Genomic DNA, 17,143 nt, shown 5'->3' with positions numbered 1-17,143 from the left:
GTAATGGCTGGTAATGTGCGCAGCTGGTCTGCGAGGAACATCACCAGCAACTGAATTTTTCCCAGTTTAGATTAGAGAAATGTGAGGCCAAGTGGAAAAAAAAAATAAAAGTTTAATGCCCATTAGTTTAGTTCCTTACTGAAATTATATACAATATATCAATAAATAACTGGCTTCAAACACTTGTGAAAACTGCTCCATAGGTATATGTCCAGTAAATGTGCTGTAAGCCACTGTATTCAGACTTTACACTTTTAAGTTGTACTATAATAGTTACCGTTAGAAGATAGAATACTACGGGATACACCTATGGAACAGATTGCCAGGTGTCACCCAATGTTGACGTTTGCATGGTTCATATATATTAAAATGAAGAAGTTACCCTTAATTTTGGCAATAGCCCTCGGTATAACAAAAGGTTGAGTGCTGGTGGTAGGGAGAGTAGGCAGATGCTGATTCGCACTGAGGGCAGAAGACTGGCACATCAATACAGCTATTCAGCTCCCAGCCTAACACAACGATCTCACAGCAGGAACAGGCTCCTGGACTCAGATCCAGGGTAGTGACCTCCCCTGGATTTGTTAATGATCGTGGTTGGAGGTAACCAGGTAACGATGAAAGGGGAAAACCCATTTAAACGATATTATGTGAGAACCTGCTGTGTCTGCATAGGACTGACCTGTAAAAGGAGCAGCAGTGACATCAGACTTTGGTTCGGACTCCTCTTCCAAGCCTTCATCTTCACCCAGGTATAATTTACCTGACAGAGGATACAGAACAAAAAAAAGTCACACAATGTCACATGTAATTAAAGTCTATGAAGAAAATACTAATACCTCAGGGTACTACGCAGCGGTGTATATTACGCAGGACAAGATCATCAACAAACAAAGCAGGTATTATGTAGAAACACGAAAAACTAGCTGAAATAGATCCCAATGTAGTCACGTAAATATCTCTCCATCCTCAGCACAGAGGAACCTGCTTGTGTCACCACTACACCTATCCCCTAACTAGTGTAAGAAAGCTTTTCACATAACCTCAGCCAGTTACGGCTTTACCTGTATGGTGAGAGGCTCGGAGGGGTGAATTGCACTGGGATACCAATAGGAAGTATACTTTTCTTTTATTATTTGTAGCTAGAGAAAAGCTTTTACGGCCTATATCCAATTCTAGACTGGGGGCATTGTGTATATAATGTGGATTACAGTAGCAAGGCCAGGGTTCTGATTAAAGGTTTGTTTGTTTTTAATAATGCTACCATAGAGCAATCACACTTAGAAAAGGACATATAAATGATAAACCTTGACTGTATATACCATATGTGAGCATGGAAAGAAGTGTGGAGACCACCAGACAGTGCAATGTAAATATGTAGAGAGCAAAGGAAGCAGATCCCATTAATGGACAGAGTGGCAGAGAAAGTCATGTTGTGTATAGTATAGGAGTTCTATATATCTCTTTGGTGTGAGCCCTGTATGATGGAAAGCAGTGCCCACTGACAAATAGTATTATTTTGGTCTCTGGCAAAAGCAGAGAATTCCATGATCTTCCCAACTCTAAGCAACTATATGAAATATATATGTAGCAAAGGCTGTGTATTGAGGACCTGAGTAATACACATGAAATAACTGTAGTGTGTACATAGCATGCTCTGTCCTCAGCAGCAGGCTGCCATGTGAGGAGGGAGGTGATTCGCTCCCTCATTGTAATGTGAGCTTATAATTGCTTTGCAGAAATGCACAGTGTGGGTTGGTAGATACATACACAGGGACAGGGACAGGGACAGTAATTTCATAGTAACTGTTAGCTTTAGTGCTCTGAAACAGAGCGAGTAGGGTGTTTCAACAAAACCAGAGAACACAACTATTTTACCATCATGGTTCATATGTGAATTTCAATTTTTGGATCTTCCTTTAAAAAGCTTATATGGAATTAGCTACTATATTACAATTAGTTGTAGAAATTGGCTCCTTTATAAGGCTGAGAAAAAAGTATGGCTCACCCACTTGCCTAATCATTGTGAGGCTAGCTGGCTGTGCCCATCTGTGCAGCCAATGGGCTACCATTGGCACCTGGTGCCCATGGATAAGAACAGCAAGAAAAAGTGCAATAACACAGCCACAATTACTTCTTTATGGGTAATGGGGATATGCATGTTCATACAGTGTGATAAATGTTATATACACCTACATCAAGAGATCTATAGCTATTTTTTCCACACACAATCCCGCTCCAACGGAAGAGAAGATCTTTCAACTTCAGGCAAGGTTAGAGGCACTATACTAGAGTATATCTAATAACCATTGTTAGACAATTACTTGTATTTGTAAAATTGACCCTTTGGGTCTATGAATTCTAATTTAGAAGGGGGGAGACAAAGGTTAATTTATCCTCCAACTAGCCCTGTAAATGGTAGTATAAAGCGGTGTGGCAGCAATAGAGCTAAATGAGAAAGTTATTGCAAAATCATTAGCTATCCACAAAACAATAAATTCAACCAGCCAGGTAATTACACAGCCAATGGGAACAAGACAACCAAAATGATCTACTGACTGGCTGTGCAGGGAAACACGTATCCCCATAGAGCAGGGTTTCCCAAACCCAGTCCTCAGGGCTCCCCAACAGTGCAGGTTTTCCGGATCACATCTGACATAATTAGGACCACCTGTGGATCTGTTACAATGTGTCAGTCAGTAATGAATACACCTGTGCTCCAGCAAGGAGATATGGAAAACCTGCACTGTTGGGGAGCCCTGAGGACTGGGTTTGGGAAACCCTGCCATAGAGGATTCTGTATAATGCAGTATATGATCCTTTCTTTTACCTAGGCAAGATTTATACTTACACAAAAAACAGGCATCATTACAAAATGTAACAAAAAGGAACAATATGAAATACAGAACCTGCTAGTACATGTGGGCTGTAATCCTAAGTGTTCCAAAACTAAAGTTGATTATTGGCCAAAGGATTACAAGTTTGTAACATGTATTATCGGGTGATTATCTTAGCAGTCAAAATCCAAGTCAAACAAATTGTTGTGTTATCAATTAGACAGGGTGGAAAATGTGGTTGGCTAATGACGTAAGCTATTTTCTTCGATGTATTGAGTCATATGATGACCAGATTATATAATTCAGCCAAACTAGAGAACAAGAGACGACGCTTGGCAGACCTGGATATAATGTATAATCACATCTGTCACGAGGTCAATAGCGTCATTTTGCCCCACCCCCTCATCAAAAAATGATGTTTGACAGCATCACAAGAACCACCCTGGATGTAGAGCCCTGAAAAAGTCTGTTCAGGGTTTGGTAAGGGCGTGTCTTCATCCCGAGAGATTTCTGGAAATCTCGTCATCCAATAGACACCGTAACGCCAGGGTCATTTCCAGGTCCAGGGATTGGTGGACTCCAGATTCGGACTTTTTCCTGGGAGGACGATTCCTCTAGCAGACAGGGGAGTGGAGGACCTCATTCTAGCGATCCGCCAACCTTAAATATTGTAGAGGTGGAACCTATGGTTCAGGAGTTGTCCCTTTTCAAAAGGAAGAAAAAACAGCCGGTTTCTTTTCCATCTTCTATACATTTAGCTGAAATTTGGGGGGAAGGGGGGAGGGAAGCTCGTCCAAAACCAGATAGCAGATATAAAACAGCTAGAAGATTTCACTTCCCATACCAGTTTGAGGACACAGAAGTTGCATCATGGGAAACGCAGCTTACTTTAGATGTACCTGTTGATTTTCTGGCAAGATCTACTACCATTCCTCTCCCTAGTGTTGCTGTTTTAAAGGACAGCACAGACAGGAAATGTGAGGAGATTTTAAAATCTATTTATCCTGCTTCAGGAGCTTCGCTTTAACCCATAGCAGCAGCCTGCACGGGTGATGAAGCGGCAGAGAAGTGGGCTGGCTCCCTATGTGATGGCATACAGTCCAGAATGTCCATTCGGAATTGTCCACACTTGCTGAACATATTAAGAAAGCTTCAGTGTATTTGAGTGATGCAGTTCTGGATGCTGGTCATGGTCTATCCAGAACCTCATCCCTGGCAGTAGCAGGCAGACGCGCACTATGGATCAGGTCCTGGGAGGCGGATGCTGAATCTAAGAAAGCTTTGGAGGGTCTACCCTGTAGCGGACTAGTCCTCTTTGGTCCACAGGTAGAAAAAAATCTTGAGGGCCATTGGAGGAAAACACTCTTTTCTTCCCGTTGCTAACCCTAAATCGAGTAACCACAGATTTTGGTTCTTTTAATTTGCCAGCAAAGCGCAGGGGGACGTCTGCGAGAGGTCAGTCATTTTCCCCACATGGAGCAGCTCAGAGAAGAAGGCAGGCCTGGACAGGAAAGCCCCCTATCCAGAAGCCTGCAGATAAACAACCTGCATAACTTCTCCCTTCCCCTGCCTGGAAGTGCGGTGTTGGGGGCTCACTCTTGCTCTTTCAGGACAAGTGAATCATTTCTTCAGACGTCTGGGTAAGGGGCACTGTGGACAGAGGTTACAACTTGGACCTCTTAGGAGCACCTCCACGGCACTTTCTTTCCACTGCCCTTCATCAAGACAAAGCCAGGAGGGTGGCGCTTCAATCCCTGTTTTTCTCAGGAGTGATTGTCCCCATCCCAATAGAACAAAGAGGTTTGGGCTATTCTTCAAACCTCTTTTTGGTACAGAAACCGGATCAGTCCTTTCGTCCCATTCTAAATCTAAAATACCTCAACTTGCTTTTGAGATTTCCCAGTTTCAGGATGAAGTCAATTCGCTCAGTGATAAATTACATGGAGCGGAATGAGTTTCTGGCATCTTTGGAAATCAAGGATGCAAAACTTCATATACCAATATGGGAGGGATACACAACCTCCCAAGTTTGCAGTGAGTCAAGAACATTTTTAATTCAGAGCTCTCCCCTTTTTTACGAAACTGATGGCAGTCATGTCCACCCTCGTACATCACAAGGGGGTCAAGGTGATACTTCTTGATAAGGGCCAGTTCTGCTCCTTTCACTCTATCACATCTATGTTTAACAGCAGTAATTCTGCAGTTGCATGGCTGGATTATAAAAATCAAGAAATCCAGCCTAGTCCCAACTCAGAACATAGTGTTCTTGGGTCTCCGGTTCAACACCAGATGTCAGAGGGTGTTTCTGCCACAGGACAAGGTCCTAACTATTCAAAAAGACAAGTGAAAGCTCTGTTAGCTCTCAGACAGGTGTCCATTCTTCAGTGCATGAAACTGGGTCGAATATAATCTTGTTTCGAAGCAGTTCAGTTTGCTTGCTTCCATGCTCGACCATTCCAGCTCGAGATATTGGACAGATGGTCCAGGTCAAACCCATGGTTGAAATGTCAGTTTTTCCAGCTGTCTCAGGTGACCCGTCACTCCATAGTGTTGTGGCTACACACAAGAAATCACAGCAGGGGTGTCCCATCTCGTTGTGGGGGCGGGGACGCTCAGCCTGCGTCTCCAGTGTTCTAGGACTCGGTAAGAGTCAAAATTACCCATCAACGTTCTCGAGTTAAGAGCTATATTCAATACCCTGAGAGCTCCCTGCGGAACGGGAATATTCGAGTCTTGTCCGACAATGCCATGGCAGTGGTATTCATAAAACCCCAGGGGGGTACCAGAAGTTCCCTGGCCATCAAGGTGGTGACCCAGGATCATGCGTTCCAAGGACGTAGGGAGTTTGACTGGGGCAGTACACTGGCAACCCATAACACAAGCTCAGGGAGGACAGAAAACTCCCGTGCAGAAGGGCAGAGGTTAAAGCCATCTCAGCAGTATTTATCCCAGGGGTGGACAATTGGAAGGCTGACTATTTGAGTCTCCATACCATTAATCCAGGGGAATGGTCCCTTCATCCAGAGGTGTTCTCCCAGATCACAGAAAGGTGGGAAATACCAGAGACTGACATGATGGCCTCTGTTGAATCATAAAGTGAACTCCTATTGTGCCAAAACTCGGGACCCTCAAGCGTGCATGGTAGATGCCATGACTGTTCCATGGAATTACCGACTAGTATATTTATTTCCCCTGATTCGCATGTTGACTCGGGTGATAAAGAAGGTACATCGGGAAGGAGTTCAGGTAATTTCGGTGGCACCAAATTGGCCACGCAGATCTTGTTAAGCAGATCTGCAGGGCATGGCGATGGAGGAGCCTTAGAAACTTCCTTGCAGACCAGATCTTCTGAGCCAAGGACAATTCTTCATCAGGACTTTGCACGACTTGCTTTAATGGCTTGGCGACTGAGGCCTTAATTCTATGCAGGAAGGGTTTCTCCAAGATTCATCCAGACAAAAGTTCAGGACCAGACAACCGGCATCCTCTAGAAATCATCGGATTTGGAAGGCCTACATAGGCTGGTGTGAGAGACAGCGGGTTTTCAACTCCTCATTTAGGTTGGCAAGGTTCTTGGCCTCTTTACAATCTGGTCTGGACAAAGGGTTGAGTTTGTTCTCGCGTAAAGTTCAGGTCTCAGCCATGTCTATTTTCTTCCAGACGTTTGACTCCAGAGGTTCAGATATTTCTTCAGGGGGTTCTTCATCTGAAACCTCCTTTTGTTCCTCCGGTGGAGCCGTGGAACTTGAAATTAGTTCTAAGGACGTTACAGAAGGCACCGTTTGAACCATTGCAGTCTGCCTCCTTGAAATGCCTTTTTACTTGCAATATCGTCTGCAGAATTGGTGGCTCTGTCTTACAGATCAGCCTTCCTCGATTTCTACGAGGACAGGGTGGTTTTCAGCACCACCGTTTCCTTACAGCATAAAGTGGTGTCTAGATTTCACATCAATCAGAACACTGTCATTCCTGTGTTGTCTCAGGAACCAGAGCATGGTGCTTCATAATCCTTGTAGCTCCTATATATGATCAGATTCTTGAGAATATATGTGTATCGCACATCATCAATGCACAAGACTGGCAGTCTTCTGGTACTATACGAGGGTCATAAATGTGGATGACTGGCAACCAGACAGACAGTTGCCAGGTGGATTAAGACGACCATTCATCAGGCCTATCTCTCAGAGTTCCTGATGAGGTTACAGCTCACTCCACCAGGTCGGTCAGCACCTCCTGAGCGGAGCAAAATGGAACGTCAATTAAGAAAGTGTGTGGGGCAGCGACAGGGTCCTTCGTTCACACCTTTACAAAATTAGCTTCAACGTCTGTCTGCAAAGATGCTAGTTTTGTCCAAAAGGTATTGCGCTCAGCCAAGTCTGAGGGTTCCCACCCACAGGGTCAGCTTTGGAATGTCCCCATAGTTAGCAGCGTCCCTCAAATGGGTGTTCAAGAGAAAAGAGGATTTTTTACTTACTGTAAAATCCATATCTCTAAACCCATTTTGGGGACACTATGCTCCCACCAATATGTTCTGACAAATTTGGTTGTCCTTTCTGTTGAATGTGTTTTAGTCCCATCCATTGGGCTTTGTAAATAAACTGATATTTTTCCCCCCAGGGGACATCGAGGGAAGGGAGCAGGCCAGAATAACTACTGAAAGTATACTGACAGCACACAATGATATACAAATCAGTGTTCTACCCAGACAATTTTGCCAGCTGGGTGGCCCTGTGCCAGGAGCCCAATCAATGAGAGCGGGATGTGGTGCTCATGTCCCCCCTCAGCTGTGGTGTTCACCACCGATGTTTAAAGATAGAAAAAAATAAAAATAATCATTTTTCTAAAAGAAAAAACAAATGTGCCCTACTCCACAGGCACTTTAATAAATAAAACAAAAAACACAAAACAAAAATGGATATGTTTTCATCTAGGTGGCATAGAAAGGAGGGAGCAGGCCAGACAAGACTGTTAGTTTTAGGTGCCTTACTCCTGCACAGCGCCCTCTATGTCCCCATGGTTAGCAGTGTCCCCCAAAATGGGTTTAGTGAAATGGTTTTAAGGAAAAATCCTCCTATAATACTCTTGTGGTTATATATAGTAGACGTCATCTCATTCGCCCCGTAAGACAGCATTTCTTCCGTTCTGGTCAGTAGACCACTATGTGACCTGCACCATGCTGTATAAACAGAAATGTAACCTAAATCATGGCTCTGAAGCTTCTTTTCGTATGCGATATAAAAGTAGAACACAACTCTGCAGAAAACTGTAACAAATAAAATTTTCATCTCTCACTTACCCATATACATAATAGTATACATATACTAATAAAAACTAGTAGCTGTTTAAAAGATCATGGAAGCACTAAACTAAAATATAATACATTAAATTGCAGGACTAAAGCATGAAATACTAATGTTGTGAAGTCCTACTCTTCTTACAGATTACGTAAGAGTTTACAGTATGTCATCTATAGTACAGACAAGAAAATCAACCATCACAGTGCACACAATGTAGACTGGTCCATCAACAACCAGTACTTAAGCGTCAAACATTGGCATTTAAGACAAACGATTCAACTGCCCAACAACTGGATATGTATCCAATTTATCCACAGAACTGTGCCACACTGAGTCTAATTAGTGATGTCAGCCAATTACCACAAACATAGGGCATAACTGAGGTCTAGCTCAATAACTGTAAAAAACAGCTGATGTATATTAAATTCTCAGTACATATACAATCTGCCACAGGAAGAGAACATGGTTGAAACAAAGCACTGAAGCATCAGGAGTTTAAATGGATTTCAAACAGGATAACTGTGCAAGACACCTACAATCACTGGTGTACAAGAATGCAAGTTAATGGCAAGATGATAGCAACGTGAAAAGCACATGAGGGATAAGTGGGAACAGTAAGTGCAATAATAGACAGAGCTGCAGAAAGAGGGGGAAGAGGTGGAGTGATAGGAAGAATAAAAAGTAATCACCTTTTTGTTTCCTGGACAGAACAGGACTGCAGGTAGAACTTCCCCCGGCTGTAAATCACAGAGAATGGAAGAGTGCAGAGAAATTAATAGGGGGCAAGCAGTAGAAGACAGGTTGAAAGCGTTCCTTTGTGCAAGACTGATTAGTAAAGGATCACCCCACAGTAAGATCAGGAGACATAGCACTGATGTATTCATACACAAGGGAGAGTCAATTCAACGCAATGTGTCTCTGCAACAGTCCATGGAGACACAGAGGCTGAAATCTCTGCTGAATTTCCTCACTCCCCATAGAGCTGGACAGAAAAATGAGCAGAGATTCCTTAGTGTAAAAGGCAGCAATGTGTGCAGCCAGACATCAAGGTGAATTCAATCTCCCCCATAAAGGTGAATACAAAAAACTGGCACGATTAGTATGAAATTAAAGATGGATTGTAAAAGAACAGGTACAGGAGATTGTTCTACCAGTATGTCATTTTACTGATATTACTACAGCGTATAAGGGAGTGTCATGCCAATATATATAGCGAATGAATGGCAGGTATTAAAATGGGGATAGCCAAGTTATGTTTTATGCATTGGAGAGTGATTTGTTAATACATTGTAGCTTTATTTCCCATACAGTGTCCACACTCAATGTACAAGTGTTAAACATGGGATACCCAACAATTACATGCTAAACTAAATAAGTCCATTTAGGTCAATACCCTTGTTTGCTTGGTGTGATAATGACTTAATTACAAAGTGTGATGTACACATGGGAGAGTCACACCTGCCTCAGGTACACAAAGCTCAAACAGATCTCTGCTGAAGACTGCACACACAGACATCAGAGGAAGAACACAAGACTGGCACCTGCCAAATTATCTATATATGGACCTTTTATTCAGCATAGTGAGCAATAATCCTTATTTCAACATGAACAACATAGTGAACGGAAGTAGTAGATTAGACAGGGCTGAAAGACCAGTTTATACAAAACCTACAACTAGCAGGCTATTGGAATGGTCAGTATGGAGAAAATGAATTGTTAGTATACATTTATAAAAGACACTGGATGTAGCATGGTAGGCCCGGGCCTAAGTGCAGTAGGAGGTAAGAGGCAGCAGGTCACATAGATAACCCAAACTTTATTCTGTGTACTGTGACAATGAGGTGTGACTAATAGGCAAGGTGGAGGCTACGTGGAACAGTTATGGGTTCCAAGTATGTAAATCTGGCTCTGGTACCACCTCTGCTGGGCCAGAAGTTGGTCTATAATGTTGTCCGAGTTCAGATAGCATATCACTGTAATGTGAATGATATTTCATCTTAATTTTCAAAATATTACTTTACATGACTTCATACAGACCAGGAATCTTTACTACTGCTCTCTGAGCCTTATCTTTAAAGTTATAATTCTTACTGCTTGATCACATGGAAAAATCATCCTACTGTGTTACATTGGCTCTCTCTCCATCAGTTTCCTGGACATTTTTAATGAATCCATTTTTGGAGAGTTTTCACTACGAAGGCCATTATATTTGGCTATTTGTTCTCAGAGCAGATGGAAGTTATTGGGAATAGGTATAACGAGGAAAAAATATACAGAGATCTATTAATGCACATTATTTGTAACCACCAGTAACCAGTCCTCCTCCTCAGTGACCCGATGTACATATACCCTCCTCTCCTCCTCAGTGACCCGATGTACATATAACTCTCCTCCTCAGTGACCCGATGTACATATACCCTCCTCTCCTCCTCAGTGACCCGATGTACATATAACTCTCCTCCTCAGTGACCCGATGTACATATAACTCTCCTCCTCAGTGACCCGATGTACATATACCCTCCTCCTCAGTGACCCGATGTACATATACCCTCCTCCTCAGTGACCCGATGTACATATACCGTCCTCTCCTCCTCAGTGACCCGATGTACATATACCCTCCTCCTCAGTGACCCGATGTACATATACCCTCCTCCTCAGTGACCCGATGTACATATACCGTCCTCTCCTCCTCAGTGACCCGATGTACATATACCCTCCTCTCCTCCTCAGTGACCCGATGTACATATACCCTCCTCTCCTCCTCAGTGACCCGATGTACATATACCATCCTCTCCTCCTCAGTGACCCGATGTACATATACCCTCCTCAGTGACCCGATGTACATATACCCTCCTCTCCTCCTCAGTGACCCGATGTACATATACCCTCCTCTCCTCCTCAGTGACCCGATGTACATATACCCTCCTCCTCAGTGACCCGATGTACATATACCCTCCTCCTCAGTGACCCGATGTACATATACCGTCCTCTCCTCCTCAGTGACCCGATGTACATATACCCTCCTCCTCAGTGACCCGATGTACATATACCCTCCTCCTCAGTGACCCGATGTACATATACCCTCCTCCTCAGTGACCCGATGTACATATACCCTCCTCCTCAGTGACCCGATGTACATATACCGTCCTCTCCTCCTCAGTGACCCGATGTACATATACCCTCCTCAGTGACCCGATGTACATATACCCTCCTCAGTGACCCGATGTACATATACCCTCCTCCTCAGTGACCATATGTACATATACCCTCCTCCTCAGTGACCCGATGTACATATACCCTCCTCCTCAGTGACCATATGTACATATACCCTCCTCCTCAGTGACCCGATGTACATATACCCTCCTCTCCTCCTCAGTGACCGGATTTTCATATACCCTCCTCTCCTTCTCAGTGACCCGATGTACATATACCCTTCTCTCCTCCTCAGTCATCATCATCATCATTTATTTATATAGCGCCACTAATTCCGCAGCGCTGTACAGAGAACTCATTCACATCAGTCCCTGCCCCATTGGGGCTCACAGTCTAAATTCCCTAATATATACACACATTTACACAGACACAGACAGACAAAGAGGGAGATAGACAGACAGGGAGACAGACAGAGACTAGGGTCAATTTTTGAAAGCAGCCAATTAACCTACCAGTATGTTTTTTGGAGTGTGGGAGGAAACCGGAGCACCCGGAGGAAACCCACGCAAACACAGGGAGAACATACAAACTCCACACAGATAAGGCCATGGTTGGGAATCGAACTCATGACCCCAGTGCTGTGAGGCAGATGTGCTAACCACTAGGCCACTGTGCTGCCCCATCAGTGACCCGATGTACATATACCCTCCTCCTCAGTGACCCGATGTACATATACCCTCCTCTCCTCCTCAGTGACTGGATGTACATATACCCTCCTCTCCTTCCTCAGTGACCTGATGTACATATACCCTCCTCTCCTCCTTAGTGACCCGATGTACATATACCCTCCTCCTCAGTGACCCGATGTACATATACCCTCCTCTCCTCCTCAGTGACCCGATGTACATATACCCTCCTCCTCAGTGACCCGATGTACATATACCCTCCTCCTCAGTGACCCGATGTACATATACCCTCCTCCTCAGTGACCCGATGTACATATACCCTCCTCCTCAGTGACCCGATGTACATATAACTCTCCTCCTCAGTGACCCGATGTACATATACCCTCCTCCTCAGTGACCCGATGTACATATACCCTCCTCCTCAGTGACCCGATGTACATATACCCTCCTCCTCAGTGACCCGATGTACATATACCCTCCTCTCCTCCTCAGTGACCTGATGTACATATACCCTCCTCTCCTCCTCAGTGACCCGATGTACATATACCCTCCTCTCCTCCTCAGTGACCCGATGTACATATACCCTCCTCCTCAGTGACCCGATGTACATATACCCTCCTCCTCAGTGACCCGATGTACATATACCCTCCTCTCCTCCTCAGTGACCGGATTTTCATATACCCTCCTCTCCTTCTCAGTGACCCGATGTACATATACCCTTCTCTCCTCCTCAGTGACCCGATGTACATATACCCTCCTCCTCAGTGACCCGATGTACATATACCCTCCTCTCCTTCCTCAGTGACCGGCTGTACATATACCCTCCTCCTCAGTGACCATATGTACATATACCCTCCTCCTCAGTGACCATATGTACATATACCCTCCTCCTCAGTGACCATATGTACATATACCCTCCTCCTCAGTGACCATATGTACATATACCCTCCTCCTCAGTGACCATATGTACATATACCCTCCTCCTCAGTGACCATATGTACATATACCCTCCTCCTCAGTGACCATATGTACATATACCCTCCTCCTCAGTGACCGGATGTACATATACCCTGCTCTCCTCCTCAGTGACCGGATGTACATATACCCTGCTCTCCTCCTCAGTGACTCTTACCCTCTCCCCAGACGCTTTATGTGACATTTCCCCTTTTCCGTTAGATAGCATCCTCATACACACAGGGACCTCTATACCTCTAGTATAAGAGTTTTCTTGTAATGTCATTTTTCCAGCGCTGTATAATATCTCAGACTGGGGAGATTTTTGCTCATTCTTCAGACGTTTTCCTAGACTTACATGCAACCGAGAGCAGGTGTACGTGTGCAAGGAGAATGCACTGCCCTTCCTTTATTACCTTACATGTAACCTGTCTACAAATACACCATCTGTAATAATAATGTTAGAAAACTTATACTTAAGGAAACCAAGCTGTATGGGAAAAGGTAATGGCAAGTCTCACTTTTTTAGCTGCCTGCTAATAGAGCTACAATTACTGGCATCAGTCAAGCAGAGGACCAGAATGACTAATTACAACTCAAGTTACATTTATATTGTTCTCCTTAAAGAGACAAAATGATGTACATACCGTATATAAAACAAACATCAAGAAACAAAGTACATACATGTAACTTTATGTTACACCGTCACAGAGATGTCAGCTTCATCAGAGAGGGATTGTGAAGATAGAGTGTGGATGAACATAACACACGCTCTATATAGTGCATAGATACTTGCGGCTCCTTGAGATACCAGGGTACAGCGACGTTTAAGGAAATAATCTCTCTCTATTATCTGATTAAATAGCTAAATATCACTTGCCTATAAGCTCTACAATGCTCCCACTGCGGCTGCGAGCCTCGTCTCGACAAATACTGACGTGTGGTATACTCCCGGAGGTGGTGAGAACATGGAGAAGCTCAATGGGAGGAGTCCGAAAGATCTGCTGCAGCAGTTCAAGTGCTCCCGTTACCACATTATGATCCCGGTGCTGGGTGTAATGTAACGTCAGCTCATAAATCTACAAAACGGGAGAACAACATGGATTAAAGCTGCACTGTAAGCTCAGGACATTTACACTAGGAAAGTAAGTACACGGTTATAACATCAAGCCAGAAATTGACCCTTTAATAAACATCTTTAGTACAAACGGTATCACGCTAGATCCGTTTTTTTTGCTTTTTATATACCCTACGGAACATGCTTATCTGAGAGAGATTCCTGCTTATCCATATGGGAGGTCCTTAAAGAAACTTGAACCCAGGCTTGTTATTTTCTTCTATCTTGTAAGTGCACTCACATAAGCTATCTATTTTTACTTCTAATTAAAGCACACTTATATCTTCTATCTGGTGAGTGGATCCACATAAGAAGAAAGGATTAAAGTCTTTCCACACATTCACTACACAACCTCAGCTTTTGTGACTGTATTACGCTATGTTATGTTTTTGTATTTTTTATATTATACCATCCAATATTGGAAGAAAAATCTGAATGAAAAGATCTTCACATCTTCAAATTTAAGTATATTTTTTTATTCACTTATGAATATTTGTACCACTTATATTATTGGAGGAAATGCCATTTTTCCCTATGTGACTACTACCACAGCGCTGTAACATTCCTATATTGTTTGATTTATTCAGAAATTGACCCTGTCGGACTGTCCATTAGCATTTCTAGAACAAAAACTACGGTCTTCCCTGCCATCTAGTTCCATTGGATCGGATTTTAAGTACCAACATGTGAAAGCGTAAACAAAGACACAACATAATATAATATATCCAGCAAAATAGATTGAACATTGAGCACTGCAGTAATGCAGTTTTACCTGTGTTAATTGCTCTAATGAAGGGGAGATTTCAGCCTCTTTTCGTGTCACTCCAAAGCTGCCTTTTAGACTGGTGTCTTTCACTTGCTGCTGTAGTAGTGGAATCAGATAACGTAGTGTTAATAAGACACCCAGAATTAAGAGAGTTGGGCGCTCATCTTCAGCAGGAACCAGCAAACCTTTAAAATAAGAAGCAGACGTTTGAGTCAACATGGCGAATGAATCTTGAAAAACATGAAACATGTATATATCTATTATTATTTATTTATAAGGCACCACAGACTCCGTTAGCACCAGATACAGAAGCATGTAACAACTAGATGAGGTAATACATGTCAGTAGCACAGATGTGAGTGTGAGTAATGCTATGGGGACTCACACCGAGTGCAGCAAAAGACGTGACAGGAAGTACGAGGAACAGGAGGCAGACATGGGACAATGGGTAGAGAGGACCCTGCCCGCGAGGGCTTACATTCTAAAGGGAGGGGAGGGGGTGAGACAGTAGGACCAACTGGGAGATAACTTTAGATGGCAGACGAGGAAAAGGAGGTGATTGAAAGAATGGTGAGGAGGTTGTAGGATAGGCGATCTTGAAAAGGTGAGTTTTGAGTGAGCATTTGAAGGACTGAAGGTTGGGGAGAGTCGAGTGAGACGGGGAAGGGAGTTCCAAAGATTAGGGGCAGCTTGGCAGAAGTCTTGGAGGCGAGCATGGGAGGAGGTAATAAGACATGAATTGAGGCGGAGCAGAGTGGTCGGGTAGGTATGTACCTTAAGACAAGGTCAGAGATGTAAGAGGGAGAAGTGTTGGTAAGGGCTCTGTAAGTGAGGGTAAGGAGCTTGAACTGAATTCTGAAGCGGATAGGGAGCCAATGAAAGGATTCACGCAGAGGAGAAGCGGAAGAGGTGCGGTGGGAGAGGAAGATGAGCCGAGCCGCAGCATTCTGTGTGGATTGAAGGTCAGAAGTGTGAGAGCGAGGAAGACACAGTGAGAAGGAGGGTGTAGTAGTCGACAAGAGAAATTATGAATGAAAGAATGTACAGAAAGATTTTTAACTGCCAACCAGTTATCCATAAAGTTCACATCACCATGAAGTAAATGAAAATAATTGCTGCATAGTGATAAAGACAAACACACTGAAGTGATCACCAAGTGCCTTCTCCTACAGGTGGAGCACTGCTAAATAAGTGCGGTGGCAGCATCAGGAAGGAGGGCTGAAACAAATTGTACCACTCCATCCTCTCCTTTCAAAATTCAGGGTGTTCTTATAAGCATTTCGACAACACTGTCATTTGCTAAACATTTCAACAGGAAAAATTATTTTAAACTGCCCGTCGACCATCGGTTTTAACTCAATAAATTGAGTGACTGAAAATAGTCCTTTAGAGTTTTTTTTATTTTCATCTTAAAAACATTTTATACTTTCATAAAACATAGCACCTTTGTGGAGATACATTGATAAAGTAATGAATTTGTTTTGGTGGCCGAAATCTTTGGTTCCCATTGAGATGCAGCTTGTCCCTACTGTAAAGTCTGAAACAAGTAGAGATATCTGACCAAACCTCTACTATCCCAAACCCTTCCTTCCTACACCAACTTCTCAGTCCCTCATTAACCTCCCTAAGCTCCCATGGTCTGTCTGGGAGACAGCAAACTGTGAGGCATTCACAGTTTTGGCAACAGAGCACTCTCTCTGTTCCCCTAATAACCGAGTCATTGCCACTGGCACCCGTTTGGACTTTACTGCACTCCTATTCCCTTCCTTATAGAAGCAGTTATCCCATGGACTGCCAGATGAGTTCTCCTGCTCCAGGTTATGCTACTCTGGAACAGACATCTCCAATGTAAGTCAATTAAGCATATTCTATTGAGGGATCAGATCACGTCTAATCCCCGACACTCTTCCCTCTACCTTTATCTTGCTACACTCTCGTCTCCATTCTAAACTCCATTGGCCCAAACCAGAGCCCATTCAGTCCGCACAAACTCCATTAGTGTTGCAGGTTGCTCATTACTGTTCAGAACCCCAGCTTCTGATCTTAATCACACACTAATGGTAGAACCGGAAAAGCGTGCATACAACAGAATGTATACTGGGTTGCATTACCAATCACTAAACACATTACTAGTTACTATTTTGGTAAGGAAATTAACAAAAAGGAAAGTCTGCTCCCCCAATGTACTAAATCCATTATAATAATACATGGGTATAAGGAGGTACCATGCTCTGACATCCGTTCCTCCTTCATTCCTTGGAAATGCTAAATTGCTTTAAACTGTAAAGTAATTACAACCAATACCACTAAAACCAGCCAGACACTGGCAGACGGGC

At 43.5% G+C, this 17,143-nt stretch overlaps 1 protein-coding gene across 3 annotated transcripts in view; it reads right to left on the bottom strand.

Annotated features, from left to right (window-relative positions):
• The window catches only part of HTT (huntingtin), a 124,063-nt gene that overhangs the window by 85,448 nt on the left and 21,472 nt on the right, over positions 1–17,143 (bottom strand). For 2 of the 3 annotated variants that reach the window (XM_075194346.1, XM_075194349.1), the window contains exons 8-10: positions 14,814–14,992; positions 13,805–14,003; positions 680–760 (exon numbers count right to left, since the gene is read on the bottom strand). In XM_075194346.1, the coding sequence (XP_075050447.1) occupies positions 680–760; positions 13,805–14,003; positions 14,814–14,992 (459 nt within the window). Of the gene's footprint in view, positions 1–679; positions 761–8,820; positions 8,869–13,804; positions 14,004–14,813; positions 14,993–17,143 lie in introns of all 3 variants that reach the window. The other variant, XM_075194351.1, reaches the window with a different exon arrangement.

Source organism: Mixophyes fleayi, chromosome 1 (genome assembly GCF_038048845.1).
Source record: "Mixophyes fleayi isolate aMixFle1 chromosome 1, aMixFle1.hap1, whole genome shotgun sequence".
Classification (NCBI taxonomy): Eukaryota; Metazoa; Chordata; class Amphibia; order Anura; family Limnodynastidae; genus Mixophyes; species Mixophyes fleayi.
This window is presented reverse-complemented; position numbering and strand designations above follow the sequence as displayed.